The following is a 21,986-nucleotide window of genomic DNA, read 5'->3' as shown; positions in this document are numbered from 1 at the left end:
TATCTCCAGCACCCAAATAAAAAGATGGGAGTGGTGGTGCTGTGTTGGGTAGGCAGGATCATCTCTGGGGCTGGGCAGCCAGCCACTCTAGTCAAATAATAGAATTTGACACAGGTTTAATTTCGAAAAATAAGGTGGACAAGTGACTGAGGGAAACAAATGACATCAACCTTTGACTTCCAAACACATGTGTATGTGTGCCTATGAATGTATGTGTATTTATGTACACACATATGTGTGCACACAGACTTATGTGTCTATATATACACATAAAGATATGTATTTAATAAAATAAATTGAACTTCAAAAAACAAACATAACTGAGGGACTGGAAATATGACCCAGTGGTTCAGAGTGCCTCTTGCTCTCCTAGAGGACCCTAGTTCCCAGAAGCTTACTCAGGTGGTTCACAACTCCCTATTAATTCCAGTTCCAAGGAATTCTGGACTCCCATAGGCACCTGAAATTGGCATATACTCACACAGATGCATACAATCATAAATAAAAATTTTAAATTAAAAAGCAAAATAAAACAAAACATAACTGGGACTTGGAGACAGCTCAGCCCTTACTTGTTTAAGAGCCACATTGCTGGTGCCTCTCAGAAGACTCAAGTTTGATTCCTAGCACCCATATGATGACTCACAGCCATCTGAAACTCCAGCTCCAGAGGATCAGACATGCTGCTCTGGCCTGTATGGGCTCTTGCATGCACATGGTACACATATACTCATTCAGGTTCATGCACATGCATATAAATAAAACAGTATTATTTTTAAATGACAACCCACATAGCCATAATCTGAGAAAGGACCCATAAATAGTATAAAGAACTCTTAAAGCCCAATAACAAGAGGACAAATAATTCAATTGAATACAAGCAAAAAATGCTTAGAAGATATATTAATGATCAATAAACACAAGAAAAGATCCTTAATACTATTAACCTCCAGGGAAATGCAAATCAAACCATGAGCTACTACTTCACGTTCACTAAGATGGCTAAAATTAGAAACAAGATAAGGATTAGCCAGAATGAGAAGAAATAGGAGTTGGTATATTTTGCTAGTGGGTAAGCAACACACACACACACACACACACACACACACACACACACACACACACACACACACACACACACACACACAGAGCAGCATTATTCCTAATAGCCAAGCCTGAATCCAAAACAATCCGAATGCCCACCCATGGAAAGACAAAATGTGATATAGTCACATATACTATAATAAATTCTACTATAAAAACATTCAATGGAATGTAGATGCATGGTATAAAGTGGATGATATCTAATATACTAAATAGAAGAGAGCTAGTTACAAAATATTTTAAAACAAAAATAAAGTACAATGTGAACCAAAAAATAAAATACAATAAAGCAAAATACTTAGTAGTAGAAATAAAAAAAATCTAACTCAATAAATTGACGCTTTATTTTACAGACAATAGTTGGCTACAAAGTACTGTCAGCCACAATCCTTAACAAACCCACACAATGACTTCTTAAACACTGGGTTCTTTTCCAAGAACTCTTTCAGTTTCTTGGGCAATAAAGTTGACAGGAGCCTAAGCTGTGATCTATACTTTTCTCTCAGAGGTCTGATGGGGTTTCCTACTAGCAGTTGGTGGGAAATGCTGTGAGACAGTAGGTTATGTTACAGAACGAAGTTGGGTTCAGGCTCTGCAAACAACCGTACAACTCTCCCGACATCAGAGAAATGATTCATTTGCTATGGGTTCTTCAGGCTTATAGAAAAAAAGTCTTAACAGGATTCTATTGGTAGCCTCTTATAACATGTACTCCCTGAGGTGCCTGCTTTACGCCAGGTCTGGTGAAGGACAGCCACAGGAGACACTGCCTCCCAAAGTTCATCCCCAACTACCCATACTTCCCCATTACAAGAAAGAAGGAGGGGAGCAGTATGTTTTTTCTACATCCATCAGTGCTGAAGGAAGGGACTGGGCTGTGTCAAACAGCTTCTACTACAGTTTCACATATTACTCCTCATGTACACATATTTGGCAATTAACCCTTCTAACTATTACAAAACTTAAATCACTTCTATTTTCTAACAGAAAATCCAAATAAAGGAACAAAAGTAAAGAGAACTACTTTCCACCTACTTCTTTCCAAACTGTAATTTAAAGGTTGAAACCTGAACCATTTCTACTGACATCCACTTAAAAGAGTGCACTGGACGATGTATTAAAAACACTTGCTGTTTGGCCAGTAATAAAGCTCAGTGATAGAGGGTTCAATTCGTAGCACTATAAACCAAACCAAACCAGCTTTCTGCCTTTATCAACGAATGCTTATGAAAATGACAACAGAAAGACTCAGAATATCACTGGTATAATCAGACTAGGAAGTCATAAAACAGGTCTCTCTGCTTTACAATTACATCCATTTCTGAAGACAAATATCCCACCAAAGCAAATAACAACATCGCATGGCATATTTCAAAAGCAAAGTTTACCTGCAATTGACTGTGATAAACTGTAGAGTTCTTTCTTTAATTTTTAAAGGATTTATTTATTTTAATTTTCTGAGTATGTCTATGTACTTGAAGGTTTATATGACCATCAAGTCTCGGCCTCATTCTTATGGAAAACAGAACAGGGTATTTGGTCTCTAGAACTAGAGCTCCAGATGGTTGTGAGCCACCAGGTGGTACTGAGAATTCTCACAAGAGTGATCAGTGTCCAATGAGTATCATACCAAAACCCATTTTACAATGCTTAATCTGAATATATAGGCCATGCATTAAGTTTTAAAGAAAAGTAAATATACCATACTTATAATAATAAAGAACAAATAAATTGAACCACTTCATTAGCCACTTATATTGCAGTAATTTCTCTGGAGTATATCTTTATCAAATTATATAAAAAAATTTAAATGCATGTATGAAAACAAAGGAAGAGAACTGTTAAAACAAACAAACAAACAACCTCCAACCCTAGCATACAAGCAGAGCCACTTTGCACAGAGAACAGATGGAATGCTTGCAGAAGCATTTGTGCAAGTGGAATCTTTTTGGTGGTGCAGGGTTGAAGCCAGTGCTTTGGGAAGCTGAGTACAGACTCTACTACAGAGCTACACACCCTTACACACTTGATGACTAAATATATCAGGAAGCTGAAGCTGTTTTCTATTGTTTCTTATTATCAAAATATGAAGAGCCTTGAGCACATAATTTAGCTACTGTTTCTTTGAGGTAGAGTTAAAGGTTAATAAATAAGTTGATGGGCCATCATATATTGCTATCTCTTGAGAAATGAGTTTCTAAATTTCTCTCCAGCAAGATCACAGTAATCTTCCCATCTGCTCTGCAAGAGATCAGTCCACCTCTCTCCCTAGAATCCCTAACACTGGCTATAGACATTACTTTTCCACCTGATTACAGTTTCTAAAAATCTCACTATATATATTTCCTCATTTCTTATTTCCCCATGGTTACTAGCTACATTTCCTTATGTGAACTAGTTATTCCTTTAGGAGCCTTAATTTATGTTCAAAGCACTGAGATTGAACCCAAGACCTCACACATGCTAGGCAAGTGCCCTACCATTCACTGTGCTATATCCTCAGCTCCTTTGTATTTACTTCACAGATAAGGCCTCACTAAGGTGCCATGGCTGGCTTTGAACCTGCCTCTGTACAGAGTTCATGCAGAATTTAAATCTGTAAGAACCCTGCCTCAGCTTCCTGAGCAGCTAGAATTGGATATACCTGGTATAGATTTAGCTGAGTCATATTCTAAAAAGTGTGGACAACTATACTTATCAAAATGCTAGATCACATTTGAAAAAGATTGGAAAGCTTTCCTATGTTTAGGTTCATCTGCTGTAAGCCATACTAGCAAGTGAGCAAAGTCAGGTCGGTGCAAGACTCTTAAACATACAAGATGAAACATCCAAATATATTTGTTGGTTTAGATGGCTACTCCAAAACAGATGGAGATCATCAGCAATCTAGTTTGAAAACAATCTATGTGTTGTTTGATCTGCCTTTTTGTAATTCCTTTCTAGGAAGGGAAGCAGAAATCTGCATAGGCAGACAGAAATAAGAAGCTATCACTTGTCTCCTCCACACCCCAAGTGCCTATAGAAGAGAATGCAGAGGAAACTGCAGATCTGAGTAGCAACAGCAGCCAGAGGTGAGGAGGTAACTACCAAGTTCTGCAGCATTAAAGACTAGCCTGTGCTGCAGACACAAGATGTGAGCATACTCGGTGCGTCTCTGTGGTACAAACGGCCTGCTGAGTAAACAGCCAATGCTGAAACATGGAGGAGACCCTTACAAGATTGCTGGGAAAAAGAAAAGTCTTTAGAAAAACCGGCTGAGAAGACAATTTTCAGTTCACACCACCACTGAGATAAAAACAGAAAAGATATAGTTTTGAGAATTCATTCTCTAGGAAACAGAAAGGCGTCAGCACAGTGAGGCCTCAGTTAATGCTCGGTAAGCCCAACTGCCTTATTATGAAAACTTCTTCCCTGAGGACTGAACAAAGGCTAGGAAGTGGAAATAACAAAATCCTGGGCAAGAGGTCTCATTTCTCTACATCATTTAAAAAAAAGTGTAATCATTTTTTTTTCATGCTTGGGATCAAAATCAGAAGCTCCTGCACCTAGACAAGCAAGCACTCTACTGTTGAGGCCCACTCTACTTTAAGACTGCTAAGAATTCCCAGGCCAGTCTGAAACCTAAGAGTTGCTGTGCTGGTAGAAATAGCTAGACAGTCAAAATGTTCTTTTGATTCTTTTATTTTAATTACCTTTTGTACATGCAATATTAAGCAGACAATGAAATGTTCCTGAGGGTCTCATGAAAAAAGGCCCAAGTCCTGAGTGAGAAATCTTTCTTCTCTCTTACAAAGGTCTTTCTTGAAATGTGGATCTGTCACTCAAGTTTTGTTTCTTGGTTGTTCCACCTGACTGTAGCATTCAAAATGATTCTTTGCTAGGCTAACCTCTTTCTTCTGGAATGGAATGTGTACAATAGTACTTGTTCGAACTGAAGTAGCCAAGTACAGAGCACTTGCTCCTTCTGTGATGCATTTTATGGGTAAGCGCCTCTATGAGTCCAGTGCCTGCTCATGTTCCTTGTTGGAAAATAAATGTTGAATGCTTTTTAAATTCTTTACATTAGAATTTTTTAAAACTAAAATTTTCTTCAGCTTGGAATAGGGCATTATATGTAATAACCCTAAGAAGAGAACTCAAGATTTCATTACGGAATTGAAGTCAAAAGGAAAGCAATCTGTTATTTACTCACTACCTAGAAAAGACTTCATTGTTTTCTGCAAAAAGTACTTCATTGTGGCATATGTATGTATGTACATATGTACATCTGACTAAACTGTTTAGAAATACAAAAGAGACACTCAAGTTGAAAACAAGGGCTCAAGGCTAAAACTTTTCAGATATCAAAATAGGAATAAATTAAAGAATAAGAGCATTCAGTAATTTCTTAAGCGTAGAAAGTTTCTACTTCCTTATAGCCCTACAAAAGCAAAAATAATCTGCCAAAGACGGGAAAAAAACTATCTGATTTAGTGAAAATTACATACTAAGAAATGTTTGGCTGCTGAAATTTACACAAAAGCCCATCAACCTGAATTTGACCTGAGAACCTACTTAAGTGTATAGATGGAAAGAAGTACCTTCATGAAGTTCTCTGACTTCCACATGCATAAGGAAAGTACCCTTCTCCATATCAGGCACATGCACGTGCACATACACACACAAACTAAACAATCAACTATAATAATTTCCTAGGGCCAGGTACCTGCAATAACCTGTAAGAAGAATCCTAGCATTTGGTAGACTGAGGCAGGAGAATCATGTTTAAAGCTAGTCTGGGCTATTATGAGTCCATCTCAAAAAGCAAAGTATTTTAAAATTGAAACAAACAAGAAAAAAACAAAAAACAAAACAAAACAAACAAACAAACAAACAAAAAAAACTAAATAGAAACTAAATAGGAAGTTTGCTTAGTTGCCAAAGTAATGCTGGTCTGCTTCTGTGAATAACTGAAAGCGTTACCACTAAAATCAACCTTTAGTTCTATTACAAGCAAGCCAGCCACAAGTCAGACATAGCAAGCAAAAGCCTGTGAGACACTATCCACTCATTTGACAAAAACTCAGTTTCCCTTAAAAGTACCGGACACATCTATTACTTAGCAATTTCTCTCACAGGTACCTACTCAAAAGAATGAGTGAACATATGGTCACTCAACAATTAGTACATGATGTTCATAACAGTGTATCTAACAGCAAATACAAGGAAATAACAAAAGACAACCATCCATCACTGATGAATGGATATGTACAATATAAAATGTTCATATAGCCTAGTCTTGAAAGAAATGAAGCTCTGATTAATGCTGAAGGATGACGCTTACAACCATTATGCTAAGTGAAAGACACCAGACACAAAGCCATATACTGTATAAATGTTTACAGGAAAGTCTAGAATAGACATATTCAAAGAAACTAGATAAGAAACTGCAGAAAAGGGGAATGGGGTATTGAGATTCATTCCTAATGAGAACAAGAAATCTTTTGGGGGTAATGAAAACATCCTAAGGGCACTGGAGAGTTAGCTCAGTAGTTAAACACTTTCTGTCATAGGACCTAGATTTAATTCCCAATACCCATAAGGCAGCTCATAGCTGACCATAATTCCAGCTCCAGGGTATCTAACACAATACATGCAAGTAAAACACCCTCATTCAGACAACTAAACAAAAACTAAATACATTCTAAATGCAGACACTGAGTTATAAAACTAAGTATACTGAAAATCACTGCATACTACTAAAATGAGCTAATTTTTAAATGTATGAATACTTTAATTAAGCTGTTACTACTCTCAAATTTTCTTTTAAAGATTGCATTATTTGTATGTATGTGACCAAGGTCAGAGGAAGGTGCTGGGGTTCCCTGGAACTGGATATATAAGCTGTTGTGAGCTGCCCAGATATACAAGCTGCTGTGAGCTGCCCAATATGTATGCTAGGAACTGAACTCAGGTTATCTGGAAGAGTAGAAAGTGCTCTAACCACTAAGCAAACTCTCTAGCCCCAAGCTTTAATTTTTTTTTGTTTTTGCTTTTTGTTTTCTGAGACAGGGTTTCTCTGTGTAACAGAGCCCTGGGTGTCCTAGACTCACTTTCTGGATCAGGTTTTCCATGAACTCAGAGAGATCCATCTGCTTCTACCTCTGTGCTGAGGTTAAAGGTGTGAACCATCACACCTGGTAGACCCTTATTCTAACTATCTTGTTTTAGTGGAGGTGATGGAGGGATGGCACATGCCCCAGCATGCCTGTAGAGGTCAGAGGGTAATCTGCAGGAATTCTTAACTTCCACCATGTAGGATCCAGGGACTTAACTCAGGTTGTGAGGCTTGGTAGCAAAGGCCTTTATTAACTGAGCTATCTTGTCAACCCAAAGATGTTTTTGCTTATAAGTTTCACTTATTTTTGGTTATATCTCTGTGTATGTGTGGGATTACCTGAGAAGGCCAGAGATATCCAATTCTTTGGAGCTTGTTACAGGTGGTTCTGTGCTACCTAACATGGGTACTGGAAATGGAACCCAGGTTCTCTGAAAGTAGTATGTGCTCTTAACTTTGAGCTATCTCTTCGGCCCCTACAGAATAAGTATTTAAGTATAAAAATACATGTATATTATGGATATATATTAGACATATATATATTAGACATTTATTTATAAGTTAAGTATTCTAAAATTAAAGTATTTGAAAATGTTACATAGCCTATTTTGGTAAGTACTGATATATACTAAAGTTTTAAACTCACATCCCAATTAAATGAGCAACTGGAAAGTTCTGGGATCAGTATCAATTTGCTCCATTAAGTTAGCTGAGCTTTATTTCTTCTTCCTCCTCCTCCTCCTCTTCTTTTTTTTTTCAGACGCTCGAAGGTAATTTAGGCTGGCCTGGACCTTGCTATGTTGAGGATGTCCTTGAACTCCTGATCACCCTGACTCTACCTTCTTAGTGCTAGTGGGATTACAGACCTAAGTCACCAAGCCTGACTGATAAACTCTAATTTATTTTTATGTTTGTATATAACTACAAATCAGGGGCTAGACAGATGGCTCGGTAGTGTAGAATGCTTGTAACTCCTGCAGAGGACCAGTGCTTTAGTTCCTAGCACTGCAACCATAATTCTAGTTCCAGGAGAACAGGTGCGCTCTTTAGGCCTCCTCAGTCATGAAGCATAGATGTGGTGCACAGTACATATATATAGGTAAAACACTCTTACACAGTAAATAAAAATAAATCGTAAAAAAAAGTTATAATAGGAACTATGCCTTTTAAAACCTTATAACATTTACATAGTCTTTCATATACATTTTGAACCAAACCCCAATACAATTGCTTTTTCTGATGGTTAGTCTGCATTGTGGATTGACCAGAGGGTCCTGGTTTACCTACAAGAAGTACCTGGGGGGCAGGGGGGGCTGAAAGAGGATTAGCTGAGGAGAAAGATCCACCTTGGATAAGCAGTAACAGCGCATGGGCAGCATAGCATCTTTAGACAGGAGAGGGAAGCAAGGAAGCACCAACACTCATTACTCTGCTTCCTGTGGGCACTGCTGCCAGCAGTGCCCACAGTAGAGCTGCTTCTGGGCTCAGGAGCGATCTGCTCCATTCAGTTAGCTGAACCTTATTTCATTTTTTTTTTTAAAGGTCAAGAAATTTAGGCTGGCCTTGACCTCGGTATGTTGAAGATGTCCTTGAACTCATCACCCTGACTCTACCTACACATCTTCCCTGCTGTAATGAACTATAAACACATATAAGCTCTTATTTCCTTAAGTTGTTTTGTCAGAGTAAACAGAAAAAGTTAACTACTATACTCTCTTAGAACTATGTAATGCAAATAGGACCATAATATTCAAGCTTTTGCTCTAGATGTGTCCTTCAGAACTAGTAAGCAGTTTTTGCCTGGTAAAAGACAAATAGAAAATATTTTAGGACTTTGTGGGCCAGACTGTTTGTGATACAACCACCCTATCCTCCTAGAACATGAAGGCAGCCACGATGAGCATTTAAACCCACTTAGGACAATACTGCCCACAGAACTTTCTACAATATATTTTACTATTTCGCCACTGAACACTCAGAAATACAGGTATTAATGCCAAGGACCTGAATTTTATATAGTTACTTCTCAGTGTTTACAGGTGTGGTAGTTTGAATGAGAATAGATATTATAGGCTCATATTTGTTCCACAGTTGGTAGGACTGTTTCCAATTAGAAGGTATGGTTTAGTCCCTGGGAATAATGGGTTTTGAGGTTACAAAAGCTCATACAATGTTCTCCCCATTAACCCCTCTGCCTCCAATATGTGGATAAAATGTGAGCTCTCAGATGCTGCTCCAGTACCATAACTGCCTGCCTGCTAGATGCCCCCCTTTGAAACTCTAAAAAAGCTCCCAACTAAATGTCTTCTTTTCTGAGTTGCCTTGGTCATGGTGTCTCATTGTAGCAATAGAACAATGCAAAGTAACTAAACAATGGAGTACTCATTACAGGACCTCCCAAGGGAAATCTAAATTATTACATGAGAAAATATGACAATGGATTTGCATATAATTTACCTGCATATTCACATTATACTTCAAACCATCTCTAGGTTACCTAAAATGCCTAATACAATGCAAACATTACACAACAGCTGTTATAAGCTCAGAGAATGACAATAAAGGTGTATACGCTTAACAGAAAGACTTTTGTTCAAATATTTGCAATCTATAGTTGGCTGAATCTACATAGATCCTTCTGATATAAGAAGTTGGGGGTAGCTATAAAGTTGGCAAGAGACTTAGCAGGTAGTAGTGCTTACTGCCAAGCCTAAAGACCTAAGTTCAACCCTGAGGCCCACACTGTGATGGCAGGAGAGAAGTGACTCTTTCTTATTGTCCTCCATGAGTGCTACACACACGTGTGCGAGCGCGTGCGTACACACACACACACACACACACACACACACACACACACACACACACACACAACATCTGGGGTTACTAACCAGCACCACCTTAAATATCTATCTAGCCAAAACACCTCTGCTGAAAAAGAGATGTAAAAACAAACTTACAATTTTATTATAGGTAAACAAAGAAGGAAATATGACATAACAATCCTAATAATTCAACTAAATAATGCAACTCTAGACACACCAACCATAGCTCAAGCAAGAGGATACGTGTAGAGCTCCATGTATCTGGACTTTGCCATGCTTTGTCTGGTGTACACTTGCTGAATTCCAGCTCTGAGGTCATCCCAGATCTGGTCAAGACCGATCTGCTTCAGTCCATGAGGATTCTGACTCCTGTTTGATGACATTTTGATCAATGTTCTGAAGTTGTCCAATACAGCAATCCTTGTTCAAGATGCAGCTAGTTCTCCATTAGTTGAAAATAGACAATATCATTCCAAATTTATTCACAGCAGCTCAGAAAGAATGTTCTTTAAGTGTAGAGATTAAAGTCTCATTGCAGGCAAACCTGAAGGGGAAATAAAAGAGAACTGATCAATTTTACTTTCTGGGATCAGCAAAAGGACAACACACTCTGACAGAAACAATCTGTGGGTATCTATAGGTATTTCAGACATCTCACTTTCTACACAGAGAAGTAAACTCACTATATGGTATCTATGTAAAGTATGCTTAGACATTTCATCCAAAAACCAATTATTCAATTATTACTGCTCTTGAAAAACGTTGAGAAAAATGAGAGACCGTTGTCATTCTTTACTTTCTAAAGTCATCAAAGGTTGAAACATAGCACTGGGCCTACATAATAGACAAACTCAAAAGACACAGCAGAGAACATGGCTTAGGATATTCCCAGAAAAATGAGAAGAGTTTAGCTAAAAAGTAGAAAAAGCAATGCAATCTCACTAGTTGCCAGTAAGTTTTAGGAATTCTTCACTTAGCACTTGGAAGAAAAGCTAACACTGGTAAGTGTAAAGATAAAAGGACACAGGGCTTACTTTTTACGAGAGAATTTGGGAAGAATTATCTAAATTTACAAAGTACCCTGGATTTCAAGCTTTGGAGCTCAGTTCACACCTTACAAAGCTTGAACTTCCTAGCCTGCTAAATGGGGGCAAATTATTTTCCTGACATAGCTGCTGTAAAATGTAAAGATAATAAAATATATAAAATATAGATAGGATACTTGTCAGTAAATGCTTACCAAATCGCTATGGTATTGTTAATATGGAAAAAATTTGATAATATGATTATTATTTCTAAGTGTGTGGTGCTACTTCAAAACACAGTTTGTAATGCTTCTGATGTTGGAATCACTAATCAAGGACCCTATGGAATCCCATTCTGTATTTAGTTGGTATTTCACAATGTGCACAGTCTATAGAATTGTTTAGATACATCACATTAAAATGTAGAGGTTTTACATAAGTGTTTCTAAGTGCAAATCAAAAATACTGAATTTTTTAGTGGGATGAGAGATGTCAGCCCAGGTTGCTAATCTACAAATTGAAGCCTGAGATACCTCAAGTCATTCAACATACCGTATCTTTCATCAACATTACAAAACTCCACATGACACAAGGCCCACTTAAGGTCCCTGTAGGTTGTGCATATAATTTAACTTTTGACTTCTGAGCATTCAATCATCTCTAACATTTATAATGTGAGCTATAGGACTAAATATTTTATGAAACTACACCATCATTCCTATCCTAAATGTATTTCATTTCATATATTGAAATTTGTGTTCAAATGTGAAATATAACCAATACAATGCAAGATTCCTTCAAATATAAAGAAAGTAACAATTCAGCAAGTGGAGGAAAATATTCTCTAGCACTGGAGCCCAGCTCAGAATTGGGAACATCACTGTACCCACCTCTTAGGACTCTTGGGGGGATTCTGATAGAGTGCTACTGATACTGCCAAGGACACTTCACACTGAATTGAATCTCTACTGGTTCCTCTTCCAGTGGCCATCATCATTTTTATAAACTGGACTCTCATACATCTATCCATCTGCACATAGCCCTTATCCCTTCTTAAAGCAGACTTGAAACTGTTAACTTGATTCCAAATAAATGGTCAATCCCCAGGACCATACTGTCCTGCAAGCTGTCCTCTTAACATTTACACACTTGCCTGGTACATACATACAAAATATTTTCCATCCCAGCATAAACAATATGCTTGATACATACTCTATGCAGTGTTCTGTACTGTCCCCTCCCCCCGTATCCTGTGCCTTAATTTCTAACCGCCTGATCCCTTCTCTCTAGTTATCCGTACTGAGTATCTAAACTCACAATCAACCAATCTGAGGTCCTCAAAGATTCCTGCCAGTATCTATATAAGAGGGCAAGTATAAAGAACAACTTTATCTTACATTTGCAATACCTCCCAGAGAGTCTCACCCCAGTATGCTGTTAATTAATATATCAGGGAACACAAATCTAAGACTGAAAGGAACTGGTAAACATAAGCACACTACAGAAACATCTCAAGGGCAGATCACATGCTGGCATAGTCCCCAGTGTAGATAAATAATCTTAACTTATAGGCATTTGTGAAATAAAGAGCAGAAAGCCAATTGAGCTGAGGTAATTTGTAATTCAGGTCATAAAACCCAAGGCAAACCAAGCAGTGTCCTCTGTCTTGCTTCATAGGGCCTTCAAACTTGCAGGGAAGACCAGGAGAGCATGACAGCCTATAGCTGAAGCTGACCTTTATTAACTCACCTGTGAGCAGTCTCTCCCCATAGGACACCTCAGCAAGTTAGGACACTTCATCAGACCACTCCAACAGCAATATAGTCTGTGGCTTTGGAGTCTGCCAGCCTAGGTTTTATGTGTAAAAATACAAGTATGTGTGCTTAATCTGCCTTTACACCACCCAATGCTGGTGAGATGAACTGACTGCAAAACTAGAGCAGTAAAGCAGAATATTGGTACCCACAAATGGCTGACTTATTATCACTGTTGATTTTAACACTACACATCCCCTATAATCTAACATCTAAGTCATTAAAATCCTGAAAATGTCAGTAGATTTCCAAAGTCACAGTTCAGATAGTTTAAGAAGTAAAAGTTTTTTCTTTTCTTATTACACATCCAGAAGGCTTGAGAGCTCTCCAAAACTTAGTTAATTTCAACAAAATCTTAACAAGACGTACTTAGGAAATTGGGATATTTTCAAGTGCTATTGGCATTACAGGATTACCAAGCTGAGTGGAAAAGCTCCACAAGATTTTGAGAACATATCATCTGCAGATCTGCTACATAATTTGGGAGTGTGCTCCCAACAGCCTGTAGATTAGGTTGCCAGTGAGGGCAGTAATGACAGTTAAGGCTCTCTTATCTGGACCCCAGATAAAGACCCCTTATCATGTCAGTGTTCTTCAAGAATCCCAGCCATACAGGCCCCTTCCAATTCCAATGGAAGATGCATAGGTCACATATTCCTGATAACGACTAAGGCACAAAACATCACCAGACACAGACACAGAAGGCAGAACCAATTGTACCTTCATACATTGGCTATCAGCTCCTGAAGCCTATGTGAATTACAACAACTTCCAGTCTTCGTTTTTGTCTTGAGAACGAAAGAATGGAACACAGCATTCAAAATAAACATACCTAAGAGAGGAGACTGTTATACTCAAGGAGGATAGTCTCCACTCTGCAAGACCTGGCTGTCTCAGGCCACCAACCATATTAACTTAAAGGTTAGAAACCTAAATGTGTTTCTTCAGGCATCATTCCCCTGAAAGCCAAGCACCAAAGAATATAAATTCTTAAGACTTCTTAAGCATATCTCTACTCAAAGGCAGAATCCATAAACCTTAAGAGTAAACAACTGTGTGCTCATCTCAATTCTTCCTCAAGCCCTTCAGAATGTGTCATACCTGACTTCACTTCTATAAACTGAGACTAAAAACATTTAGCAGATGCTGCTACTGAAGCCAAAGCTGAGAAGTGTTTAAGGGAGATGATTCAAATCAGAGTTGTAACAGGAGCACAAGAATTAGGGGTTGTCAGGAAAAAGACTGTAACTGTTTTGGTTAGGTTGATTGCTGCTGAAATACAAACAAACAAACAAACAAACCAAAAAACCTAGCAAGACAAAATGGTACAATGCTTTTTGAAAGTAAAGCCTAAAGTTAATTAAAGCACATCTAAAATTTGCTTTTACATTTAAATAAGACTAAATTTAGCTTTTTTAGTTTGGTCCCTTATCATTGATTCATGGGAATGGTGTGCACACATATGTGGATGACGACCAGAGGATGTGGGATGTCTTCCTTGACTGCTCTCTACCATACACATTCAGACAGGCACGGTCTCTCACTTAAACCCAAAGTTTGCCAATTCTGCTAGTCTAGCCAGCTAGCTTGTTCTCAGAACGTCTTTCTTCTGAATGCTAGAATTACAGGAGGCCCACCCTGCCTACCAGGCGTTTACTTGGGAAGAAGAATATAAATTCTGGTCCTATAACTGTGTGACAAGTGATTTACCCATTGAGCCATCTCTGCAGCCTTAGTACAGTAACACTTTAATATGATAAAAATTTAAATGACCCTGGGCATTGCTCGACAAAATGATTATTCATTTTCTATTCTTGGTCAAAAGTATACACAACACCCTAGCTTTTACTTGCAATGTGGCACATACTTAAGAAATGAACTGTAAAGTTATTCAGACCTAGAGAAATTCCTCATGTGTACACCAAACTTTGGCTATTTATAAGAATAGGGAGGACAGCCCACATATCTACTAGCAGAATTCACAAATAAGCTATGTGTAGCTACCTATTTCGTTACCTATTAGTTGCTACCTAATATGAAATGCTATGTCAAAATACCTGACATAATTTAAAAGAACAGAAATGCTAGTCAGTTTCAGAGGTCTATTGGGCATACTGGCAGTTGCCAGGATTAAGTGCCAATCACCTTCAGTAGTTTTCTCTCTTTGGTTAATCCTTCCTAGAAAGGCCCTCAAAGACACACTCAGAGGGGTGCTTTACTAATGTCTCAGGTTCTTCTCAATTCCATTAAGCTGACAAGCAAGACTAGCCATCACAAGTCTACTTCTCCTCAACCTGACACCCAAACATAGCTTCCCTGGCACTCAGATGGCTCATACCTATCTCATAATGCAAAACGCATTCAGTACTCCAAGATTCCTACACTGTTCAAAATCCAAGCTCAAAGTTTCCTTTGACCCTCAAGGCAAACTCAACTGTGAGCCCCTATAAACCAAAAACAAGTTATATAGTTCTAGGATACAATGGCACAGACTGAACACTTCTAAAGGGTAGAAAATGGCGACCCCCCCCCCAAAAAAAAGATAGACTTATCTAGAAGGGAAAGCAATTCTCAGATTAGATGCACAGTATCTAGAGCTGTGTCAAAGGGCTCCAGCATCCACGTCTGGATGATGATCTTATTGCAGTCCACCTGGCCTCTGTGTTAGTCTTGTTTAATCTGTGGCCTCAGCTCTCCTTGGCAATGAGCCACGTTTCTGGCATCTCCAACAGGGTTACACTTGACCTTCGAGTTTTATGTACTGCAGGCGCTACGTGCAGGCTTCTCATTCTGTCACTGGTTGCTCAGCCTTCCAAAATTTCCTTTGAAGTCTGGGTGTGTTCTCTCTCTTTTTTTTTTTTCTTTCTTTCGGAGCTGGGGACCGAACCCACTATACCACTGAGCTAAATCCCCAACCCTGGGTTGTGTTCTCAAAGTTCTCATACTCTGGCATTTTTTTCTACACAAGAAAAGTCTGCAACACGCAGTCAAAGTCAGATTGGGGTCTTTAGGATAAAAATCACACTGGCCTTTGAATACTAGATAGGTAAGCATAGTAAGATAAACTCTGGGGAAATTTGAAGGTGTCCCTATGGAGCAGGGTACCCCTAAAAGTATTCCTCTCAAGGGAAAGTTAATTGAATTCAGTCTTCCATGCCCTTGAGCCTCTGATGAATGGTGTCTGACTAATTCTTATGCCTTCACAGCTTTTTTTCCTATTGTGCCATGTTAAGTACTTACCTGATTTTTAATTCTCTAATCTCTTCAAAAGCCACATTTTCCCTCGGCCTCTACCTTCATTCATTTTCTGACAAAAACTACAAAATTTCTAAACATGTGCACTCTATTTTTTATTGACAATTCTCTGTATACTTGGCTCAAAGAAGTCAGCAATACCTCAGCCACAGAACCCGAATGCTGGCCTGCCTTGAAGTTCCTCTGCCAATTAGTCAGTCTCCATTATACTTAGTCTCCCAATCTCAGGACACAAAAATGAAAAGAAAGTTCACTGCAAAATCTCATCTGAAACCTCCTAAGCAGTCTTTTCTTCCTTCTTTCTACCTGACTTCCCAGCTTATAAAGAAAGGTTCTGTTGGTCAACTCAAAACTGGGAGAGCAATACTTTCTCCTTTAGGCACTTATACACCACACTCTCTCCACCCCAGGCCCTCTGAAAAGGGTATCTTTTACAGGCCAAGTCTAACCTCCTGACTCATCTTCCCCTCCTTCAAATAAATAATACTTTTGTATTTCCCACCCTGGCAAAGAAGTGGTTTTGATTCCTATTGTTCTTGTTGCAACATAAAGACAGTTTTACTAATTTTAGCTTGCAGTTATCTCTTAAATGCATTCAGTTTCTTCACACCCATGACTACTAGAGACTGGGCATTACCTCCACCTGGACCATCAATTGAGGTCTTCATTGCTCTCATTGGCACTAATCTTGTTCTTCTAATCAATTTTCTAAACTGCTGCCCTAGAAAATCTCTACAGTATTGAAATATACACTTTGTTAAATGATTTAATCCCAGTCTCCTACAACCTGCTTTTGATGTACCACTTCCCCCAACCATTCTCAGACCACTCCACCATATAGAACTATCTTGTGTCCATTTATCGACCACAGAAGGAAAGAGACTAAAATTCACTACAGGTTATTACACTGGACTGCCCCAAACAGCACTTTTTGTTTTGTTTTAGAGCAGGACCTTACTTTGCTGCCTAAAACTCAAGAGCCTCCAGAGCTGCATGACACTATCTACATCTTATTTAAAAAAAAAAAAAAAAAAAAAAAACTCACATTCAGAGACATTAAATAATTTGCCCAAACTCAGTATTTCTGAATGGTGAAGATTTCAACCTAAAACTTAAAATTCTGGAATCTATATTCTATCCTCTGCCACATGTTGCGTCGTTATGAAGGTGGGCCTCTTATTCACTTCCTCAAGGAGCCTGTTTCCAAGAGTTACTCATAATTCAATACTACAAGTAGCATTAGGTGCTCCCAAAAGAACCATGCAAAAAAGACAGTTGAAAAGGTTCATGGCAGGTACAGACAAGTCTACACTGTTGCCAAGTGAGCAGGTCATTACACAGTCTTGACTTTTACTCATACTTCCAAATCTATTCAAAACTTTTATTTGAATCTTCATTAATTATTTTTAATTTTCACCATTTTTGTAAATCCATTTAAGCACACCAGAACAGAAGTTGGTATGTTGTAAATAAGACCTGTGTATTTGAAAATCAGCATTTTGGTGCAAAAATAAATAAATAAATAAATAAATAAATAAATAAATAAATAAATAAAAAGAAAATCAGCATTTTTTTGTACATCCACTGAGGACAGCATTTACTATTTTATGTTTCAGTACTGAAATTCAAGGCTCAAAAAACTGGCTTAAAATTTAAATTATCTGTTTTAAACACAAGTGAAAGGAACTTCTATTCAAACAACTATGATTTGAAGCACATAAAAACTAAATCAGGACTGAAACAGTGGCTCAAGGGTAGAATGCTGTTTTACACCCATGCTACCAATTTTACATAAAAGCATCGATAGACAGAAAAAACAGATTAGTGTGTGCCTAGGTCTGGGGTGGGAATGACTGCAAATAGGCCCAGAAATCTTTTAGGTTGTGGAAACATCTAAATTAGATATAGCCTTGGCTGCACAACTTCCCTAACTTCCCTAGAGATAATCTAATTTTAAATTTAAACAGGTGTGCTTTAAGGTATACAAGACCTAGACAAAGTTATTATGAGGAAAAAGAAGACTGAAGAGATGGCCCAGCAGTTAGGAGCACAGGCTGCTCATTCACAGGACCTGGGTTTGGTTCTCAGGACCCAAATAGCTCTCACAACCACTCTTAACTCTAATTCCAAGGGATCCAGTGCCCTTTCTAGAATTCTTCAGCACTAGACACACATACAGGCAAAACACTTATATGCTAGTGCAGGCATATTATTATTGTGCACTCTGTAAAGTTTATCCTTGTGTTACCCAAATGCTGATTTCTCTGCCCTCAAATCTTGTTGCAATTTGAACATGGCATTGTAATGCTTAAGTCAAGAATCTCCCGGCTCAAGTTTGTATAAACAATATTCATTTATTCGCTGCCTTATCAACAGAAGCTGGAAAAGCAAATAACTAGGCAATAGAGAGAATAGGGCAGGATTTCAGCCAGTCAGGGGAAAGGGAGACAGAGAAGAGTAAGAGAGAGGAGAGCTCATGGGAAAATACATCTGAAGCCCAGAGGGCCAGACCAGTAATAAAATGCAAGTATCTCAGGGATTTGCCTAGAGGATTAAAATAAATCAATGACTGCCTAGGTTTTGTGTGATATAGCTTGATTAAGTAAATCTTGGTCTCTCTGTGTCATTACTGGGGAACTAGCTAGGATAAAGAAAAACAACCACTGTATTAATTTACCACAAGCATTCATATTAATTTTAATTGTTACACACTAGAATAAAAATAAATCCTTGGGGATGGGAGGGAGACTAAACTTAAACTCTCTAGCTTTAAATTTTTATGAGTTGTTTTGTTCATTTACAGAAATGAGAACATCTCTATTAGCTGCCTTGAGTTCTACATGTATACATGCTTTAACCTATCACTAAAAGTCAGATTACTGAGCCCTCCAACTTAAAACCTTGCCCTGCAATAATATGTAAAATGTAAAAATACAATTTCCAACATTTACCCAAATGCATAGGTCATGTGATATATATATAATTCATCACCCTACTAAAGACAGTAATAATGGCAACACAAGTTCAGAAGGGAAAGAAGTCTTGACTGGGCATGAAGATCAAGAAGAAGGCTTTCAAACTGAATGTTTTCCATCTTTTAGCAAGGGTGGTTAGTATCTCAATAGCAGAAGTATAAACAGGAGAACAATGAACAAAGGGGAGAATCACACAAGTTTAGGGGAAGAATGTGCAGAAAGCTGTGAGATGCAGGGAGGGATACATTTGTTCTAAGTGTAAACAAGGCCTTTAGTCTTCTAACTTGAGTTTATAAATGTTAGTCTGACAAATTTGTGAAATTTACCTGCGAGAGGACACAGGCAGTAAAACTAATAGGTACTTGAACAAGATCTGGCTCAATACTCACATCAGTAACGGAAAACAAAGGCCAGATGTAGAGTAAGAATTATGGTAAACAGACTAGGTAAAAGTGGCACAAATAGATAAAGAATGAAAGATGACAACGGCTAGCTCAGGTTTGTACTTTCAAACCTCTAATAATTTCTCTTTCAATTCCAGAGCAAACAATAACACATTAATATTCAAGGGGCTAAAGAGAGGGCTCAGCTATAAACAGTGTTTGAGACTCTTGCAGAGGCCCAAAGTTCCTAGCACAAACATCAGACAGCTTACAACTATTGTAACTTCAACTCCAGATCTGACAATGTCTCTTCTGGATTTGGAGGGCACCTGTATGCAAATATGCACACATTCCTCTCCCCTATATACACATGGTTTGAAATCAATAAAAGTCTTTTAAAAATTCAACTTAGTTCTAACTAGTAGAAATGTTCAATGATACAAAAGTTGGCTTTTTTTTTCTTAAAATAGAAACATTTTACCTTTGGCCCAGAAACCCACTTCTAGGAAATCTCCCCATCCAAATAAACAGGCCAAAATCACAAGAAGTTGTAATTCAAGTTTAGTCACTGCAAAAGACTAACAATTTGTCCAAAAAAAGAAAAAAAATCCATCAACAGGGAACAAAAAGACCTGTTCACGCCTTGGTGTCCTGTGCAATTATGCAAAGGAATGAGGGGTCTCTGGGTACTGACCACACAAGCATTTCTCAGCCAGCATTAGCTGATCAAAGCAGGAGACCTATGAATAGAGAAGAATAAATACCAACATACAGACACAAGTATTTTTTGTTTCTAGGAAGATAAACTAAAAACTAAAAATAAATAAGTAAAAGCCAGCTTCAGGGGAGGAAGCTAGCAAACTAGGGCAAGGGAGAGAAACTTCAATGGGGTCCATCGATAGAACTCTGAGGCATGAGGCTGGTGAAGGAGCTCAGTAGTAAAGTACTGAAGCCTGATGGCCTGAGTGAGGGAAGGAGAGAGCTGACTCCTGAAAGTTACCCTCTGACTTCCATAAGAACTCACATGCACCCTTTTACACTCACATATAGATAAATTCATGGGCATTGTGAATGAAGAAGAAAACGACATCTTGATTTTCATTAACTTGTCTGAAATGTGACAGTTCCCTGATTATGAATGCTGGCCACAGACCACAGCATTTTGCAGTGTTGCTCTTCAATAAGAAATGGCAGCGAAGACCAAGCAGTAATGGTGCACACCTTTAATTCCAGCACTCAGGAGGCAGAGGCAGACTGATTTCTGTGAGTTTAAGGACAGTTAGGGCTACACAGAGAAATCCTGTCTTGAAAGAGGGGGGTTGGGGGAGGAGGGGTATGCAGAAAGGAAAAAAGAAACTGTTGTGGTTTTCTTGGCTAGTTACAGCTATTGCCAGTATCATTTATACCCACCAATATTGAGAATCCACTCATTACCTTTTAAGTGAGTAGAAAATGTTAAGTCTCTGGCAGAAGACAGGTATGTAATACTTGAACACTTCTCATGGTCAAAAAAACAAAACAAAACAAAACAAAAATTGGGCTGGAGAGATGGCTCAGAAGAGCACTGACTGTTCTTTCAGAGGACAGTTTCCATTCCCAGCACCCATATGATGACTGACAACCACCTGAAACTCCAGTCCCAGGGAAGCTAACATCTTTTCTGACCTCCTCAGGTACCATACACAATTGTGATGCATGCACATACATACAGGCAAAACACACAATTAAAATTTTAAAAATTAAAAAAATTAAGAGCTATAGGTTCAGACCATAGCTGCCAGTATGATCTCAACCAATTGTGCCCTGTTTAGACAATCACCTAACAACAACACATTGTAAACAAACACAGGGTTCAAAAGTATGCTATTTCATAACAATTCTAGACAGGCTAAATAATCATTTAGACACCTGTTAGTGGGTTTCTGTGAAATTTCCTGCAGTACTAAACGGAATACTTGATTTGAAAATTCGAATGCTGCAAAACCTCAAAAGAAGCCTGAAACAACCTCGTATGAGCAATAAGTTACGTAAAGAGGCATGGCTCAAAGATGGAGATAAAGAGTCTTAATTTTACATATATTAACTTTGAGAAGAAAAACAAAATAAAAAAACAGTTTTTAAAAAATATAAAACTGGGCCAGTGAAATGGCTCAGTGGGTAAAAGTCCTTGTCCTGACCCTGATGACCTGAGTTTACCTGAATTTGACTACCCTGTGCTCTTATAGTAAAAGGAAAGAATCAATTCATAAAAGTTGTTCGCTGACCTCCATAACCTCCATAAGTGTCATGATAAACATCAAAATAAATATGTATAAAAAAGAGTAAAACATAAAACTGTAGCCCAAAGGGAACCACACCTCAAGAAATAAGCAAAACAATTACAGGCATTAGCCTGGACAATTATTTTCAAAATATAAGAAAAGAATAGAGGTGAGGACTGGCACTTACAATAGGGACATAAGATCCCCTATGTAGTGCCGGATACAATGTGATGAGTGTAACAGCAAAAAA

The 21,986-nt window shown here is 38.2% G+C and overlaps 1 protein-coding gene across 6 annotated transcripts in view; it reads right to left on the bottom strand.

Annotated features, from left to right (window-relative positions):
* Positions 1-21,986, bottom strand: part of Cul1 (cullin 1) — a 74,733-nt gene that overhangs the window by 40,559 nt on the left and 12,188 nt on the right. For all 6 annotated transcript variants that reach the window (NM_001108627.3, XM_087658036.1, XM_087658035.1 and 3 more), the window contains one exon: positions 10,267-10,567. In NM_001108627.3, the coding sequence (NP_001102097.1) occupies positions 10,267-10,406 (140 nt within the window). In that variant the 5' untranslated portion in view covers positions 10,407-10,567. The remainder of the gene's footprint in view (positions 1-10,266; positions 10,568-21,986) is intronic.

The sequence above is a fragment of the Rattus norvegicus genome, chromosome 4 (genome assembly GCF_021556685.1).
Source record: "Rattus norvegicus strain SHRSP/BbbUtx chromosome 4, alternate assembly SHRSP_T2T, whole genome shotgun sequence".
Taxonomy (NCBI): Eukaryota; Metazoa; Chordata; class Mammalia; order Rodentia; family Muridae; genus Rattus; species Rattus norvegicus.
The sequence above is the reverse complement of the archived record's forward strand: the minus strand, read 5'-3'. Positions and strand labels throughout refer to the sequence as shown.